We start from the raw sequence: 20,082 nt of genomic DNA, 5'->3' as shown, positions 1-20,082 counted from the left end.
TAACACTTCGCATGTCCTAAGTTCCGTTTTAGGACGTGTGAAGCAGTAACGTGGCCGATAGAGTTGAGATCTTTCTTGCCATAACCCGTTGTACGTAGCAATTCGTACGCTTTATCCCGAAGAGCTGGGAATGCCGCTAGCAGAAGTTCGTGTACTTGTCGAGCGTTCGCAGAAGTAGGAACAGTGATTTCCTTTTCGCCGAGGCCCGCACGCTCTAGCTTCACACGAAGGGGAACGTCTGGAACATGCTCTTGTTTTGAACTGGAAAGGCAAACAAATAGCCGACGCCATTCTGTCGGAGGAGGAGCAGCGTGTTTTGTTGACGACGGGTGTTTCCGTTTTCTGCCTCCCGCCACACCGCTCCTTCGCGTCGAAGAATAGCCGAACAATCGAGCGTGTTCGGCCGCTGCGGAAGAGGGCGTCGAAGCATTTGTAGGATCTTCTCTGGCGCGCGTCGTTCGTGACGTACTTATACGGTACCGTTAGAGTACGGAATAGACCATTTGCACTTAAACTGACCTGTTTTCGTCGCCGTTTCCGAGCGCGACCCTTGCGCTTTGGCTTGATCCAGAAACTGGAAGACGAAGAGAAGCAGAACCTGACCCGGAGGAACCTTTACGCAGTTGATCGGCATCAAAACACCAACAAAACCGGCATGAGACCTACCGGCTAACTGTACGTCGCCAGCTACTGAGTTTAAAAGCGAAATAGCTTCGAGGACCTTGCTCTGGCTCGTGCGATCCATTGGCAGTGGCAGAAACAGCTCCGAACACGTGGAAACTTAACGCGCGCATAAGAAAATTACATCCTGGATGCGACGACGAATAGTCCCGAATCATTCAATATGTGTGTATAAATTAGACTAAAAATTAAGGTATTGGTAATTACGACTAAATAACGGTCCAAGAGTCACTAGGTCACTAAGTCGAATGGACGGGTTTTTAGAAGCGGTTCGGGCACGGTTAGTCAAATGGACCGGTTTTTAGAAGCGGTTCGGGCACGGTTAGTCGAATGGACCGGTTTTTAGAAGCGGTTCGGGCACGGTTAGTCAAATAGACCGGTTTTTAGAAGCGATTCGGGCACGGTAAGTCGAATAGACCGGTTTTTAGAAGCGGTTTGGTCACGGTTAGTCGAATAGACCGGATTTAGAAGCGGTTCGGGCACAGTAAGTCGAATAGACCGGTTTTTAGAAGCGGTTTGGTCACGGTTAGTCGAATGGACCGGTTTTTAGAAGCGGTTCGGGCACGGTTAGTCAAATAGACCGGTTTTTCGAAGCGGTTCGGGCACAGTAAGTCGAATAGACCGGTTTTTCGAAGCGGTTTGGTCACGGTTAGTCGAATGGACCGGTTTTTAGAAGCGGTTCGGGCACGGTTAGTCAAATAGACCGGTTTTTATAAGCGGTTCGGGCACGTAGACCGGTTTTTAGAAGCGGTTCGGGCACGGTAAGACTTTTGGCACGAATAACGCGTCATACTTCGAAGCAACAACAACATGACTTCGAAACAACAACAACACCGAAACGTTGTTGCTTTGAAGGTAACAAAATTAACGTCGTTGCTTCAAAGTCCTGTTGTTACTTCAAGCTCTTATTTTTGACACAAATATACCGCCATAAGCTCGAGATCGTTCAAACACTTGACTGACTCTTCGTCGGCGACGAAACTACTAACGCGTCGAGAATTCGGTTCGTATCCCCACATTTTTCAGCAAAACGCGAGAAGCTCTTGGCTACGTGCGCCCAAATCTGGAAGAAAAGAAATCGAAGATTTTTACTAGAAGGATCGTATAGGAAGATCGAATTCGAAGGCCGCCTTTTTTTCCCGTACCGATTCCTTTCGTTTCGCGCTTCCTCTGCTTTTGTAGATCTCGAGGAGCCTCACAATGCACTGCGTTTGGGTCCTTATATCGTTGACTTCTCCGTCGCTGAGGCGTTCGAGCAACTGCATCGCTTCTAGTAGCCGCATGTTAACGACTTGACTGATCGGCGGAAGATCCATTGTTTACACCGGTGCGACACTTCTTCGTCTCGTCACCATATACGGGGACTATATCGGTCACATGATTTAGGGAAAGTACAGATCCCCACCGGCAGCCAAGGCAACGCTGTCTTTCAGTTTCGAAGAAGCTCCCATAACGAGAATTCTTTCGAGGACTCTGAGCAGTGAGCAAGCGCGAAGGTGACGTACTTTCATAACGTCACTTCAATTCATATCGAGAATGCATTGATATATTTTTTAAAAACAAATACGAGCAAGAGCTTCGTGGTGCTATAGTGTTAGACAAGGCAGTTCACGGTACCTATACCCACCTACATGAAACGATACAAGAGCAAACGGATTGGCCAGATGTTTGGACATTCGACTAGCAGATATAACAGAAGCCACGACATGAAGGCGGGACGCAAATGCGCTTACGACGCCTGAACCGTTTCCGAACCTTACAGAGACAATATTACGTATAGGGCTTTCGATTCCAAATGATGTGCTTTACATCATTTCGCTGTTGCGAATGGCTAAGACTATTGTTGAGACGGCTTTCATCTTTCTCCGATTGCGTTTTTTCTAGTACTGACTGGGGCTTAGACTTTAGCGCCGATCTTCTCCATATGGCGAGATGAAATATGTCTTTCTCCTGGATCGGGCTCGTGTACGTTGAAAGTAGAATACAAGAGGCAAAGAAAGCAACAGCAATCATCTGTCGTGCCATGAACGCTACTGCAGGGTCTCTGTAGGAAGTCCAGAGCCCACGATATTTATGTAGCTACATGTCCAGCCAGAAGCTAACGTATAACGTCCTCTTGTAGAAGTTATGAGAAGCCCTTCCTCGGTGTGGAAGTTAGTGGCAGAAACGAAACCTACAGCAACCATCCCTCGCGTCATACATGATTCAATTATGAGGTTATTACGTTCCGTACTCTCGGAAGCTAAAGTGACCGCGATGACGATCTCCAGAAGCGAAAGGCTTCCTCAAACTTGACAATGGGAGATGCTCGATCTCAGCCTCTGTGGAGACGACAACTCATCGATCGTGAACCTATATTGGCTTGACCGCGTTCTTTTCCCCCCAGAAAATTACCAATGAGGTATATATATAATAAAGTATATAAGTCACTGGTTCATGAGAGGAAGACATATGAAACGAACGTACGTAAGAAGCAAACTGCATGCATGCGTGCTTAGAAAACGATGCTTTTCCTTTTTCACGAAGGACAGAAAGGTAAGACCATGCAAGGCGCGAATGAAATTGCGGCATTCCTCTGATACGAAGGCTTGCAACCAAAACTTACAGCTGTCTAATTCAGCTGCGCGACGCCTTTGGTATTTACGTAAACAGGACGTCGCTTCTTCTAATCTGAGGAAGCGATTCTCTTCCGCCCGAGGTAATTAATGTCAAATTGACTTATTCAACTTACGGCGCCGCAGGTCTATTTGAGGTGCCGTAGACGAATCATTGATCATCAACTGATGTTTAGGTTAGAGTGTGGTTTGGTTAGATTCCGGCAGTACATTATAAAAGAACCGTCGGTTGCTCCGTTGCCCCTATAGCTGTGCCTAAAACCTTGCGGTATTCATGGCGAAGCAGCTGATGATGGTCGCTTTCGTTGTCTTTTCTTTTCTACTTCAACTTTCCCAAGTTCGATCGAAACCAATTAGGCATCTCATTCGTTTCGGACGATCGGCGACCATTTCACGCTTTGGGACACCGTTACATCGTTTCGATTATGATGAGAGCATTCCGAGTAAGAAACTGGTCAATCGATTTCAATCGGAGCAACGCACCATCGTAAGACATCGAAAAGTGCAGTACGTTTATAGAATGTCTAACGCAGGCTGAAAGACAAAATCGTCGAGGTACGCTTTACGGAAAGTGAAGGCTCAAAGATTGACTGGGGAGATCAATTTTGTCTCAAATGTACGGCCATTTTACTTTGTTTGTCGGTTACTGCGTAGCACAATAAAAATAAGAACTTTGCGAACGTGTAATTAATGTGCTGTTTTGTTGAATCTATTAACATACAGCATTACCGACAGTTTGACAGATTTTGGTGCCCTTATCCGGGTATCATTAGTAGTGATGTTCCCACATCCGGGTCATTGTCAAATAAATGTAGTCGTTCTCGCTGATTTTTTCGCAGGACGCGTTTCCGCTATCAGTAGGATGCTTTCCAAACGACTTTTTCAATCCGCTGGCGTCTTTACAAAAAAGTGAGGCTCCCTAAGGTGTCCGACGCACAGATTTTCGCCTTGGGAAGCGCGAGGTAAAGCTCGAGACGCGAGTGGAGATATTCCATTTAACCGAAATCTGAATGCCTACAGTTAAACGGATTTGTCGATGCAACTAAGTTGTTCCCCATCGCCCAAGAGCCGAATTCATCCGTCGCCGTTTCGAAGCTCTTCTCTCCTCCCTCGTATGTCGAATTCTTTTCTCCGTTGCGCGAAGAAGAGCTATAAGGTGTGTCTCCATGTGGTTTGAATTATGCGAGCGCACGATTTTCGCCACGGTCGCCTCGAGCCAAAATCCCGTGGCCCTAGTGATTCTGAACCCCCAAAAGGGGCCTCACCTGTTTACCCCAACGGCCTATAGATTCATGTGTACTCGCAGCAAAGTACGAAAAGCGTGTCACTGTAGATTGCATGATGATCGTTTCGAGGACGAATTCGCGAATCCGAACTGATTACGCCGATTTCTATGTATAAACGAACGGATATTTGTGAAGAATATCAAAAGAAAATTTAAAAGTGGAGAACTAACCGAACTAGGTTTCTTCCTGAAATGCAGCCCAATAAAAACTAGAAATTGGTTAGGACAAAACGTCGAAGTGTCAATTAAGATACCATCTATCTAAACTAGTATACTTATTTCGGAAGGCCGTACACCAGAAACGACTACGAATTAAGTTAGACAACGAGGTTATACGAACAGATTCACTTCAGTTATTCCGGAGAAGAAGAGAGTTTAGTACTCACCTGCCACGCTTCGAAGGAGTTTCGCTCGTTGATTCGACCTTTCATGGAGTCTCGGAGGCTTTGATGCACCAAAGGCGAGATTTTCTCCTTTAGCTAGGGACTCCTTTGTCCTACCTTTCTTCGCCCAGAAAAATTTGATCTTCCAAATTTTGTTCTTCCAGAATTGACGAAAATCTTTTGCCGCACTAAAAAAAGCTACGATAGCGCAAAGTGACAAAATTGTTGCCACTCGATACGCCACTAGGTAAACAACGAGCAAATTTCTAATAACTTCGGTGGCAGACTTGCCGCTCTCCAGATATTCATTCTCGTCTGATCGTAATGACAGGCAGGCGAAGTAGCAAAAGAGCTTGCTTACGTCGATTTCATTTCGAAAGTACATGAATCCGACGTAGTTTAAAACAAAGAGAAGACCAATGGCGTATATGAAAAGAAGAAAGACAAAGAATCGACGCTCGACTAGAGACAGCTCGCGGACACTTCGCGGCTGTTGTCCAGACTCTCCGAGTCCTTCAGAGAGAAGTTTTTTTTGAATAGCGTTCTGCAAAAAATCACGCAGTGTCATGTATTAATTTACGCAGAAGCCCTCAAAAGACCTACTTGTACTTTCAGTTTGTATATAAGATGAACGATGAAAAGGCCTCCAATAATCATTCCAATTTGCTGAGCTAGAGTCATGAAGTAGTAGCCAAGATGCTCTTTTGGCCTAGGACAGCCAAAGCAGAGCAGAAAGTTATCGTATCCATTTTCTCCTTCGATCACGTACGGCAGAAGTGCGAGTAGCGCTGCCAAGCCCCAAATGGTCACTGCTTCAAAGGCAGCACTTTGTTCTTATGTTCACTGAACAGACTGGTTTTTGACATCACCACTGCAAGCCAAACATTGATTATTCCTACAGCCGCCCAGAAAACTGCTGCGGTGTACGTAAAATTTTTGATGATCGCTGTGACAAAAATGATGAAATAATTAGATAACAGAGCAAATCGCTTTCCACTAACAGTAAACAATAGGGTACAGGCATCCGGACGTCGTTGCAAGAAGCGCGGAAAACAGGGTCTCTTTTCCGCAGCACAAAGCTTTTTCTTTTTTGAACAGTCTCCCTACTCCTTCGGCATAAACTAATCAAAAACTTCAAAATATGAAGTCTGCATTTCTCTAGCATAACTGACTTGGAATGACAATGCATAGCATGGTGTACCAGGCCACAACGGAGTGAGGAAACTTTCTCCTATGTTTATTTTTAATTAATCAGCAGCTTAGCGCTGATAAACGGATGTCTTACTTTGATTCGATGGACAACGCTGAAACCGACACCATGACAAATAAAATACTTCCAAAAATAACGATGATTCCAAAGAGGGCCAAATCTGCATTCTCCTGCGCTTCACTGAGCCAACTCCAATTTAGGCCCGACAGTGCTGAGGACGATTGAGTCCAGTTAGAAATAAGATCGACACTCAGGCTACAATTTTCATCTAGACATGCAGTTTTTAGTATTACTGTGACACAACTACTTACGTACTCTTATTGGAAAGAGGATGAACAACGGGTGACCAAAGGTAGACCAACTTCTCAATTTGCGGCTGCGACAATATAAAGCTGGTGTCTTCTGGGGCAAGAAGAGGCCACTGCGTCACATTGAGAATTTGCAGCGCTTTGCAAAGAACAACAAGAGGAAAATCGACGGTGTCTCCAAAACGCATTGGAATTTCCAGTCGAAAACCCACAGCCGTGAAAATTCCTTCAATGAACGAAGTGTTTATTGGCACAGACACGTTGCACTTGGAGTCCACTTGAATTTCACCTCGCTTCTAGAAGCACAGATTGCTTTTAAAAATTATATTGTTTTCTCGGCCGATGGCTACTTGCACGTACGTACGGCTACGTATGTTGCTACGTAGTCAGTAAACAATCTTGTCTGCACTACCTAATGCCTTATAGTAACCTACGTAACCTACGATACTTCCAGAGCCGGCGTGACGCACTATATCATGATACAACCAAACTCACCAAGCCATTATACAAATCGGTGGCAAATCGAGTTCGGGTAAAAAAGACAATTGACGGCATAGACGCAACAGCGAATAGAATGGCGACAAAGCCAACGGCAGCGACTTTTAGATGCGCTTTCACCTTCATAACCGTGACGTTTCAATTTATGCGCGTAGCGCACGTCTATTTATTGTTGCAGCACGTGAGATTGTTGAGTGTAAACAAACGCTGCATCCGCCCCTGCGAAGCGAAGGTTTGGCAGAAACAAGTCACTTTCTGCGTTAAGAAAAACTAAATAAATACTAGAAGCACGCTGGTCTGCTTCAGCTCCATGCTTGCTGGTTATAATTAATTCAACGGAACGCTTCTGAATATTCAGAGTAAGAAGACGATGGAGTCAGTGAATGTGACAGATGTGTATACGTGCAAGCGATTAGCAAACTCAGAGATACTCTGGCCGGTTGTTTACCATAAACATACTCCCACACCACTTTGAGGTATGGGGCATCATGGTGCATATGTCGACAGGTTTCTGTTTCTGCTGTTACTGATCACGACGGCGACACAGATGATAGAGTCAAGTTCTCATGAACATAGGCGTGGGATAATTTCTTCTAAACACGTTATTGGTTTCTGTTTACACGTGATTTGTTGGGTGATCGTGAGAGTCTGCTGCATGCCGTGTTCCTATCCGATAGGAACACGGCATGCAGCAGACTCATCTTCAGTACAAAAGGGAGTCCCCTTTGTACTGTAGATGAAACTAACATAATAATTGGACAAAACACAGATATCTCCAACTTGCTACTCTCCCTTAATGTGCTGTGTTGTTTTAGGAATCTATTAACATTCAGCAATACTGACAGTTCGACTCATCCATAAGTATTTGATGCCCTTATCCGGGTATCATTAGTACTTGACGTCCTTATCCGGGTAATGGTCAAAGAAATGTAGTCGTTTTCGCTCAATTGTTCGCAGGACGCGTTTCCACTATCAGTAGGATGCTTTCCAAAGCACTTTTTCCACACGCTGACGTCGTTACGAAAAAGTGAGGCTCCCTAAGTTGTCTCACGAACAGATTTTCGCCTTGGGAAGCGCAAGGTAAAGCTCGAGACGCTAGTGGAGATATTCCATTTAACTGCACTCTGAATGCCTACAGGTAAACGGGTTTGTCGACGCAACTAAGTTCCCTATCGCCCAAGAGCCGAATTCATCCGTCGCCGTTTCGAAGCTCTTCTCTCCTCCCTCGTATGTCGAATTCTTTTCTTCGGTTCGCGAAGAAGAGCTATAAGGTATGTCTCCATGTGGTTTGAATTATGCGAACGCACGATTTTCGCCACGGTCGCCGCGAGCCAAAATCCCGTGGCCCTAGTGATTCTGAACCCCCAAAAGGGGCCTCACCTGTTTACCCCAACGGCCTGTCATATATGTATTTATAGATTAATGTGAACTCGCAGCACAGTACGAAGAGCGTGTCACTGTACTGTACTTACATGTAAGTAAACTCTCTTGTATTTGGAAATGTTTTAATGTGGAGTTCGTATAGAAAACGTCACAGTCTCTGCTCGATACTCTAGCATGCGAAACGAGAATCACCTGGGATGTGGGTGACGTACACACCAATCTTTTTAACTGTCATCCGTCTTCCCTTTTTTTAGTCTATCGAATTTGTCTTTGCTGATTAGCGTCCTTGTTGAATTTCGGGATAAGCTCCATAGATTCTTGGTAAGACGTTTGGAGGCTTGAGAACGACAATCAAAGAGGGATCATAACTGATATGTAGCATCGAGCCAGGTTGATATACAGTAGGCCGGGGTCTTGAATAACCTATGGGACCATATCTAGCCTAAGTGTCATAAGAAGAATTTTTTCAACGCTGAACGATTTCAAAGCATCAACTTCGTCTTGACAATTTTATATATCAGTTGCAGTTTGAAAAATGTCACGAGATGGATCAAGCGTTTCTTAATTGGCAAATTGGAAAGTTAGCCAAAGCTTTTTTCACGTGTGTTTTGTATGTTGTCGGTTCTATCTAGGGAGAAGTGAAGCGCCGTCTATTTGAGTAAATTGTCGCCGCTATTTAAAGTAAGCTTACAGTGGCCTCTGCGATCGCTTGATGGTCGCCCGATCATAAGGCCTGTATTATGTACCATCTTACATCTCGGGTAGCGCTCCTTATAGAGAGGAGAGAAATCGCTAGTGCACTTGTTTATGGGCGAAAAATATCTAGATCGTAACTGCTTTCTACTGCTACATTGATGATGCACAGTATAGTGGCTGTGAACGCAAGTGCTGCTACGATCGGGAAGGGGTGTGTGACCTTTTGAGTCGGTGCCGCGGTAGGTGGTCGTCGTTTTTGTGGTTGGAAGTTGTGAATGGTTCGCGGTGGGATTGCGTTGTCGCTGTAATTGCGAAATAGACGTGCTCATGCGTGATCATCAATTAATCGTTCTCGTAGCAAGGAATGTCTTGCCGTGACGCAATCATCAGATTCTGCAGCGCTTCCGCAATGAATCGTCGCAGAATCAAAGAGGACGTGATGCATAAGTCTGTTTTATTGCATAGTGTACTTCTTGCTCTGCGCAGTTGGGGTTTGTGGGAGGAGGGATTTTTCGCGCGTGCGTGTCTTTGATAGTTAGGGCGCGGCGGGACGCAATGTAAAGTAGAAGAGAAAATAATATTTTTATTCAATAAACCCGGAAATAAACCGGAAGTTAACTCGAACTACAAACGATCGTCCTTTCGGCGTCTTCAGTCAGGGAGGGCGATTCACCCACGCCCTCTGGTGGACACGGAGCCCGGAGCTTCGGTTGACCCACGAAGCACGGGGTACGGCCTCTTTATCCTCGATTGGCCTCGGAGATGGGCCTTGGGAGTGAAGCGTCCTCGGATGTGAGTCCGCCACTCGTGTTATCCAAGGGGACCGCTATTGTGACCCACCGCGTCTCGCCATAGTGGGGAAGCCAACTCTATCGGCCCCTGCTATAGAGATACGGCCTCTTTCACCTCGTTGGCCTCGGAGGTCTTTGAGAGTTGATAACACGTGTTTGAGCAAGAACGTCGCCGAAGGGAGTCTCTAGCACAGGATAAAGACAAAAGTGCATCTGTGAAAAACATCATACTGCCTGCTCGAAGTTTAGGTCACTTTTTCATACGGAAAGTCGTAGACAAAACATTAAACGACGCCAATGCATGTGCACATAACTAGATCATCTCGTAATTAATAGGCCCACGCCAAAGGATATAGAAATTAATCACACCGAGAATTTCTATGTAGAGATTATTATCACTCAAACTCTCCATATAAAGAGTGATCTCACCAAGATATTCGATGTAGATATATATCCTTCAAACAGATTCTGATATAGACATCGATTTCAACACAGATTCTTTATGCAGAAAGCGTTGAACAGATTTTATTTCCACTTAAGACCCCTTTTCAACGAACCTTCTTTTTGTCGTTCGCTTTCAGATGGCTGCTTTTTTAGCCCCACAGAGAGAAAGGCCCTTAATTGGGCAAAAGTGATATTTGATAGAACATCCAAGCTAGCGCCCCTGACACTTTATTTGCACGCCAAAGATCAGCAACGATTCCCGAACGTGTTCGAGACCGGAGCTAATCTTTTCCAATGTAGGGATTAATCTCCTCCAGACATTCTATGTAGACACTGATTACACGCAGATTCTTTATATTATCTATATGTAGTTGATCACACCCAGATTTTCTACGTAGAGACATAGCTCGCCAGGATTTTGATGAAAGATTAGTTCTCCCCCGAGTGGGGACCCCCTTTTGTAGGATACCTTATTCTGTCTTTTGCTTTTATAAGACCGCTTTGGCTAGCCACGAAGCGACGTAAAAGCTCTTCTTTGGTCGAAAATTTGACAGATTTTCCGCGGCCAGCTAGGCTGCATGGGGCACCCGACGTCCTATTCGCACGCCAACGATCAGGAACGATTCCCGCTGGTGTTCGAGACTAGACGTTCGATTCGTTTTTGACAGAGAAAAGAGGAAATCGGTTGCAAAAAGAGATCCGCGAAAGCAATAGCGCACGCGATCTCTGACGCAATAAAGTGACGCAATTCTTTGATATCAGTCTCAAAAGTGCTGTACATTGCTATTAGTCCAGTCCCCTAAAAAGAATTTCGGATATCGTCAAGTTGCTGAGTCACAAAGTAATACAAATGATACAGTAGATATAGGCTCTTGGGCCTACTCAGTACCGTTTATACTATCTGAATTAGAAAAACCGTTTAAATACCATAATCAGCTTGAAAAGAAATTTTATATCTTTGCTCCAATATATTTCGAGATCGCCTGTGTAAAAGCGTGATAGATAATTGCGGCACACTGGCTAGTGCTGGGTAAATACAATTAATGCGCTGGGGGGATGTACTGCAGAGTGTGTACCGCATTTTATTTAAACATCAGGAAAATTCGTGACATAATTAAATAGTGTATAGAGTACATGCAATGAACTTCTAGCTCCTAATAATTCATAAATTTTTTCGATATCATACATGAAAGCACTAACAACTCACTAAAACAGAAATCGCTGCGGCGTTTTGCACAAGGCGTGTAAAACTAGAACAGAAAGAGACCAAGAATAAAAGTACGATTGCCTTGTTCGCAAAAAGCTGTACCTTACTTGTTCATATGCAAAGTCAATTCAAACAAATGGAATTAACTGATACATTTCGATTTCGTGATGTCTGCACACTTTTAAGTGAAGACCTTGACTTGGCTTCAATTTTTGATCGTATTCACGCGTTAATGACTTTGTGGTAACGTAGATAATTCCTGACGTAGAATTAGGATGAATTTCAAGGCGAATGTTCCAGTTAGTTGAAGGCGAGTTTGGTGCAGTGATGGTGCTACTATACGATCCGTTGCATTCGGAAGCTGAATCAACGCCGCCAAAGTCACTCGCCATGTTTGGATCCCAGAAACAAGTACCAACGCAAAAATTGTCGTCGCAAATTTGAACAATGGGATTGCTATCGCTCATAGGCGTAGAAAAGAAGGCCATCTGAATGGAGTATAGGACATATTATCATTAAGAACCCCGGCTTCTATTAATTTGACCTTTGACAAAAGTATAGAACAATAACGCCAGCCCATCGCATGTGCGTATATACTAACAACTTACTTTAAACAACAAATGGCGATACGCTGTTCCACTACCAAACTCCATCGTTTGCGCCGAAACCGAAGATGGCGTCTCTGTAAAATTCGCGTGACTTTGGAGCCAAAGAGGAGACAAGTAGCGGTAGAGTAGCACTGCCGAATTAGAAACGCTCTATATCGTTTTTTAATTGGAAAGCTTCTTCCACTGCACAAAGACTACTATAGTTATACCTGGGTTGATGACGCGGCGGATGTTGGAGGAGCAGCTTCTGTCTGAATAAAAGTCAAACGTTGAAAGAAGTCCGTTGCTTCAAACGATCGACAGTTATAAAACTTACCAATTGCACGTCGGAAGTTGAGCCTTTTTGAAGTTCAATGTAGACGTCAAGTGGAAGGCAAACACTATAGGCCCCGATGAGGGCACAACCAAAACGCCTCCTTTACAGTCATCTGATGCCGAAAAATACCTTGATACAACGGTAGCTGTCATTTTGGCAACGTCTGAGAAACAAAAACAAGTGAACGAAGAGAAAACGGCAAAGCCGATATATAGCTACAGGAAAAATAAATTACTCGTAGTTGGCTCAGCTGTAGTTAGACCAAATGTCGTGGGCTCAGCAGTAGTAGGTGCTTCGGTTGCTGCTTCTGGTGTAGTCGGTTCTAGAGTAGTTGGCTCAGCTGTAGTCGGACCAAATGTCGTGGGCTCAGAAGTAGTAGGAGCTTCGGTTGTCGCTTCTGGTGTAGTTGGCCCTTCTGTCGTTGGTTCCGGTGTAGTCGGTCCCGGAGTCGTTGGCGCCGCTGTAATAGGTTCGGCGACAAAAATATACAAAATTAACTATCAATTCAAGCAAATTTTTCGTTCAACTTACGACAAACGGGACTCGCACCAGACCATTGCATGTCCAGTTTCATTGCAGGTAAGTTCCATTTCGCCAAACAGGACAAAACCACTTTGACATGTAAACGTTGCCGTAGCCACAAACATAACGGAGCCATAAACAGAAACCGTCTTCGGCTGAACAACAACTCCATTCTCCGGAGCATCCAAGAGCCCACAATCGACAATTAAAGAAACAAAAAGTTAGTTAAACGTATAACAACAAAGAAACAACAGAACGCTTACAGAGAAAGCTCAATTCCTCACACTGACCCTCAAAACCAATTAAATGAGGAGTCCACAAAAGCGAATTCAGCGCGCAAAAAGACGAAAAGAATGAACAAAATACAATCCCTTCGCCGCTGTCATAAGAAAACTGAGAATGAATCACCTGAATCGCGTTCAACTCTCCTCCCTTCGCTTCCAAGCACGTTTGCCCGGTCGGCGCTGTCAAAACTGACGTGTAGTAATTGTAGGAGACTCCTTCAATGTTAACCAAAGCGCCAGAGAGCGGAAAAGGAGCGCCTCCATTCTGAATATGACTCACGTCAACGTTGATACAGTTCTTATCGGTCCACGGTCTATCGCAATTCCACCAGTTCAAGTGACTTGCGTTGAAAGTCCACGAAATATCACCTCCAGGAGACACGGAAACGATGCCGTTACCTTCTTCTACCCAAATGCCGCGTTCTTCGTCAAACGACCACGCGGGAATTGACTCGCCCTCAGTGACATTTGCTGTATTCTTCAGTTGAATTAAAAACAAGTTCAACATATCGATTTAAACCGACTCTTTCATTCGTATCGGCGTTTGTAATGACTATGTCAGCGAGTGCCAAACTGTCGAGATACGCACGATTTCTTGTGGACAATCTTTCAGCGAAAAGTTGAGGAGCAAGCGTTACTCCGTCGAAAGGATCAATGACGTTGAAGCTGAACCGCAAACGCGTTCCTGTCGGAACAGCCAGAGCGTCAGTCGGAAAGTGCATGAAGAGTGAGAGACTGTGAAAATTTTGTTGTAACCACGGAAAACGGAGACGTTGCGTCGTAATCGATTGTATCTTCCTCCAGTCGTCGCTTCAAAGAAATAAAGAAAGAATGTCCTATAAAAGATGTAACGTACATAGAAAAAAATGGATTTCTGACTACGTACCTGGACAGCAATACGAATAGTACGATCTAGACACCATAGAATAGTCTGGAGCTTGGACAAGTAAAATCATACGCGAGGTCGCCATTTTCTTTTTCTTTCTCTCACTGTCTGAAGCTTCGTGTAGAATAGTCAGTGCTCGCCATTTGCAGCTTTTCGCTGTTTCTCCTTGCCTACAAGAGAGAACTGCGCAAAGATTGAGTTGGGAAAACGTTCGCTAACTGACTGAGAGCTTGACGGAAATCGCTTTCGAATCGATTTTCATAAAATCGCGCAATCTATTTGCTTCATCGAAGCTTCCAAACGCATCTCCTTTCTTAGATGCACCCATTCGTACCTTGCAATAGACGAAATCACGTCTTTACGTCGAGAAACGATAACAAAAAAAAAGAAAGGAAGCCCGGATACCCTAAAGAGGATGTACCTATGATGTCACCAGAGGCAGAGACCGAAGAGAGAGAGAGAGAAAGTTATTCAAAAGACAAACACAGAAGAGGGAGACGAGAAAAAACGTCATACAGTTGCGACCCCACTTGTCATCTCAAGCAAGTCCCAATTGAGCTGAACCATCGTCTAGTTGAAAGGCAAACAGCCACTCGATGCGCAATCGCGTCGCTCCGCCGCAACGGGGCATTTTCTCAGCGGTTTCGTACCCAAAAGAAGAAATTCATTTATCTCATTTGCTTTCTTTATCTCCGTTATTCCAGCCTTCATCAAACCTCAATGCTTTAGGGCTCAAGTCACTGAAAGATTTACGTGGAATTCGCTCGAGCTCCTCGACGCTCAGCGATTTGGCACCTTCTCTGTGGCAAATCTTGGTCCAATTAAGAGTCCGACACTATCATAGAAGAATTTCTCAACTGATAGACGGCCGTTTGAAAAGGTCCGTCTCCTTGATACAGAGAATTATTTCCCTCCCAATCTCTCAGCAGTGTGTCAATGAAGGCAGCGTGAAGCGAAAACTCCGGTGTATAGAAAGCGGAGTGAGAACACATTGTCCCTCCAATGAGACAGCGCACAGACAAGTCAAAATTGATGCGAAGACCAAGCTCCAAATCTTCGAACCTGTCAGCGGGTAGCGAAAGCAGACGAGCAATTTCAACCGGACCCGGAAACGTCCCGGAGAAGTTTCGTTCAACGCACATTCCATGGCCAAACGAATAAATTTTGGCGCGAAAACGTCCAGTTTGAACGCACGATGGTTGTCCCACGCCATCGCCTCCAAGCTGGTAATCCTCTCCGCCCCACACGTCCGAGCGGTAGGGATCTTGACCCACGACGCTCCAGTCCCAGTAAGGTACTGTTACGCGGCAGTCGATTTTTTGCAGAAAGTCTTCGTATTTCGTGAGGAATTGACGCTGACTGAATAGAAATGTAAGTGGACTAACCAGGTCAAGACCTGGTAGATCACGTTCAAATTGTTCTTTAGTCGCATTCAGAAAGTTGTTGAACTTTGGATTCGTTGTCGTGTTTAGAACCGTTTGAATATAGCGCCGTCTTTCCTTCACAGTCATCGACGTGAATTCCATGCGTTCTCGACAGCATGACCAACTGCTGTTTTGGCACGTGCACAAACGATTGCACTCGTCGCGTTTTGTCTCCCCTTTGGTGCAGTTGGAAAGGATTTGTTTACACGTTCCACGATCCATTAATGCAACGGCGAACGGGTTCGCCCACGACTTCGAAGCCGTCATAGCACGAGAATGTTTCTATGAACGTTGGGTTAAGGCTTCTTTTAACTTTTCCGTAAAGAGGGACGTTATAGACGTGAAGGCATGACCCTATATTTTAATAAAAAGAGGCAAGGGTCAGGTGAGCTTAAATAGAAATAGGTATTGACTTTACGTGAAACGCAACTTCGCTTTGACTCAGACCACTACTTTGTTACAGCATTACAAGTAATCGTTGCATCTCCAAACATAAAGATATTCCAATCACTGCAGATGTACGTCGCCACGGATCCCATCTCTTGAACGAATTCGTTTGGCAAACGAGGCGGAGGCGGACACACTATATGCACTATTTAGTTTTAGCATAGCCACAACCCCTATTTTAATTCCGAAAACCTGAACAGAAGGGTACTGGCGCAAGCCATTTGCCGTCTGAGCAATGGTTATCGGATATTCCAACCAATCGGTAGCCGTCATTGCGGGCATACTTTACACCTACACTAAAAGGAAAAAAGTCGCTTAGGATTTCGACCCGACCGTTCACCAGGTCAGGCGGCGGGGGACAACCTTAAAACACGGCGGGGGACAACCTTAAAACAAACTTAGACAACAGCTATAGTAACTTCGGATGTCTCTTACTCGCCGGATGACTCTTACTCGTTGGACTACTCTCCCTCAAGCAAACAGGAGACTCGCCTATCCACTGCCGCGTGACATTTGAACACAGCCGCTCCTTGTTTCCGTATAGTATAAGCGGAGCATGGCACGAGTATACTGCTCGCGATCCATCGAATAAAACTTCTCCATTTCGTGGATTTGAGAGCGACGGGCATGCTGTGAAAAAAAGTGATTAAACTTAATCCTTAATCTAAGATCGGTAGCCATATACATACTTGACGTGCACGATGGTTCAAACGATGGTGACCAGAAATTGAATGAAGAATTGCATTCTCGTGTATGCCCCCTTTCTATCAATCTGAAGCCGTTGTTGCAGAAATAGTGGGCCAAACGAATGCCTTTTCGTGGAGATGTGAGCACTACGGATCCATTAGGTGGACTGGGAGGAGAGCAGCATGTCGAGAAGAAGTCTTGCTCTGACTCGTCACCAGAGTCAGAGCCAGAGCCAGAGCCAGGGCCAGAGCCATCTTCTACAAAGAGACTCTAAGCTATTTCACCAATATAAAATTTTGACTTTTACCAGAGCAAACGGGTGGGCATCTACTCCACTCTCCGGAATATTTGCCGCACGTTCTAGTTCGACTACCAACAAGTCTAAAACCGTCGTTGCAAGAATACGTAGCAGTCACGTCATCCTGAACCACATTTCCATTGTAAAGTTCCAAAAAGGGCAGACTACGAAGAAAATAAAATTTGATTCTGACTGCAACAAGAAATTCGCACGTGAAATGGTGGGCAATTGAACGTCAAATTTTGGCCCGCGCCAGCGCATGTCGTTTGCATTGCAGATCTTTGTCTCATTTCCAAACAAATTCTGGCCATATCGACACGTGAACGTCGCTTTCAAAGTTTCATTAATCTCTGAGAACGTTACTCTCTGGCTATAATCTGTTTTTACTAAACCGCACTCTAAATTTATAATTACAAGACAAAAACGTGATCTTGAATTTACGATAATAATTTACTTGGTTTCTTGCAAACGGGAGGTGGTGCCGACCACTTTCCTGATTCATTGCAGGTGAGAGTTTCTGCGCCGAGCAAAGCAAATTTATAATCGCAATCGTACGTAGCTTCATTTTCTCTTTCCGTTACGCCTCCATTCTTAGGTGAAACTGGTTTAAGACAGCCTAACGTATATCCAATCAAAAGTAACTTGCGAAGCTTTATAAATTGCTAAACACGTACGAGTGCACCAAGGCTCGCGTGAAGAATACCAGTAAAAAGAATCTCTCCAGGAATATTTTTACGGTGTCGCTTGCTTTCCTTTGCAAGCCTGTAGCCAGATTTGCAGCTGTACACTGCAACCGAACGGTTGATGTAGACATTGCCGTTCTCTATACTAACATCAGTTGAACAAACTATGCAAGCTATACTGTAAGCATGTAGCGTCACAAGCTATCTTCCTTTACCTTACCTAGAACACAACTCGGAGGATTAGACACCCATTTTCCTGATACACATTGTATTGATGATGGCCTAACAAGTCGGTGTCCAGAAATGCATGAATAGTTAGAAAAGAAACCGTCAATCAAAACTGATCCCTGAAGCGGAGAATTCGGTCGACGACAGATAAATAAAAAAGAGACATCACTAATTATGTTAGTAGTATTTATGCCCTCACAATGCGTGCAACGCGGAGGCGAGTTAATTAGACCAACGGAGCGTGCGTCGATTGCATCGCCGAATCGTAGGCCCTTTCAAATTGTACCCATGATCGCAGGTGTAGTATGCACGATTCCTTGAAACCGTCACGCTTCATTTCTCAGGTGCTTGCTTATGGTAGGACAAGCTAGAGAGTCAGAATAAAAGCTACTTAATTAAACCGTTGCCTTCAAACGCACGCAGGCATTTTGCGGTAGAGCCTGACAACTTTCGATTTTGACGGTAGCTTATGCAAACTCTTCTTTCGTTTCCATGACGGAAAAAGCCAGGATAGCAGGTGTACGTCGCTTCGAGTTTAGTATAGTTGACTTTGTCGAATGACACTTGCCCAAGAAAAGGATGTTCCAAAACACAGCAGTGTTCGAAGCGCGTTATGCTGGCTATAAAAAGAAGTACAGTTGGGTTTTAAGTAAGAATTTTCCGTACCGTCTGATGTGGTGCATGATAGTCTCGATCCTGACCATTTGCCTGTTGTCTCATTGCAGGATCGGTACGGAGAGCCAAACAAAAGATATCCCTGGTTGCAAGTGTAGTGCACCTGCGACAACTTTTTGTTGTAGTGCACAATACCGTTTAAAGGATGGTGCAGATCAGGGCAACCTAATAAAACGGACAATGTAGCACTCAGATAAAAGCCTTCAAAGCAGTACGTACCTGTCTTCAGACACGTTGCAGGAGACGCCCATGTACTTGATGACGCATTATACAATATTGTGGAATTTCCTATCATAGAGTGACGACGCTTGCATGCGTACTTTGCCGTCAGCCCTTTCTCCTCAAAATAACCGCGTTTCACCACCGGAGGAGCAGCGCACGCTAAAGATAAGAAATCATAACAAGCAACTAAGGACACCAAAGGCCTTACGCGAACACCAAACAGGTGATCCAGACCAATGTGCACTTTAGTTCCGTTATGTAAGCAAGTTCGATTACTGCTTCCTACCAGCCTAAAGCTGTCGTCACGTCGATAAAACGCTATGTGACGATGCACGTTCAAAGATCCGTTATCTGGTGGAAGCAGAGGAGTGCAATATCCTAAACAACACTCTAGAGCTGCGAGGTAGATTCATATAATTCAACTCATACGTTGTCTGCACTTGGGCACTTTGCTTGACCAGGTATATCCATACCACGAGCCCGGTTCGGGTTGGCAAACTGACGTTGGCGACCCCAAGAGAACGTAGCCTTCTGACGAATTACACGAGAACGCTGGCGGGTCATTGACTATCTGAACGTCGCCGTTTCGGGGAGCTAGGGCATCGTCTGGAACATCCTGTGAGAGTAACGTTGCAGGTTTTAGATCAGCTTGACCGCGTTTGAGAAAAGAATGTACTCAGCGCTAGAGAACCGCCTAAAGTAGCGGTAATCATCAGGACGGGGAACAAAAGAAGTCTAGCTTGCATCCTTTGCCGTCTCGTTTTTTTCTTCTTCTTCAAACGCTACAAAGATAAATAGAGAGTAAGCTTTCAGGCCGTGAATGAGCTTTACTCCAGCGCGATGCGATTTAGCGTCTAGTATAGTGAGTATCGTCTCACGCGAATAAATGGTGCCCGTACATATGTTATCGCATTGAGATTTTAATTTGGATGTGCTGACCGGATAAGACTACATGTTCGAAGCCAAGTTCGCGACTCTGATATATACTCGCGTGCGTACAACGCACCTTTCGCTAAATTTATCCTGGCGTCATGTAGATAAGATAGCTGAGGCATATGATTCATCGACTTGATCGAGCCCTATAAAGCGCAAGTCATACGAAGTCTTGTGAAACTGGTATCGTTCGTGTACTTCCAAAAGAATAACAACCGAGCCGAAAGCTAACCATGAAGATTTTGGATTTAGAGAAAGCTAGCAGCGCCTATATAAAATTAAATTAGGGCGATATCTTTGGCAAGTGGGTACGTATGCTTACAGCGCACTTTTAACCAATGCTTGAGGCTACTGGTCTAAATTTTAGG

At 44.8% G+C, this 20,082-nt stretch overlaps 2 protein-coding genes across 2 annotated transcripts; both read right to left on the bottom strand.

The window, feature by feature from the left end:
- Nucleotides 1–14,938: 14,938 nt before the first annotated feature.
- LOC136198642 (tyrosinase-like) lies at nt 14,939–15,763 on the bottom strand. Its single transcript, XM_065988649.1, has one exon. The coding sequence runs from the start codon at nt 15,761–15,763 to the stop codon at nt 14,939–14,941; it is 825 nt and encodes a 274-aa protein (XP_065844721.1).
- Nucleotides 15,764–15,990: 227 nt separating this feature from the next.
- LOC136198641 (sushi, von Willebrand factor type A, EGF and pentraxin domain-containing protein 1-like) lies at nt 15,991–19,252 on the bottom strand. Its single transcript, XM_065988647.1, has 11 exons — nt 19,222–19,252; nt 19,058–19,159; nt 18,779–18,940; nt 18,593–18,724; nt 17,428–17,589; nt 17,227–17,371; nt 16,983–17,137; nt 16,678–16,932; nt 16,442–16,618; nt 16,214–16,351; nt 15,991–16,124 (listed from the first exon to the last, which is right to left on the bottom strand). Exons 1-11 carry the CDS (start codon nt 19,250–19,252, stop codon nt 15,991–15,993), a joined length of 1,593 nt encoding a protein of 530 aa, XP_065844719.1.
- Nucleotides 19,253–20,082: the final 830 nt, after the last annotated feature.

Source organism: Oscarella lobularis, chromosome 19 (genome assembly GCF_947507565.1).
Source record: "Oscarella lobularis chromosome 19, ooOscLobu1.1, whole genome shotgun sequence".
In the NCBI taxonomy this organism is placed as follows: Eukaryota; Metazoa; Porifera; class Homoscleromorpha; order Homosclerophorida; family Oscarellidae; genus Oscarella; species Oscarella lobularis.
This window is presented reverse-complemented; position numbering and strand designations above follow the sequence as displayed.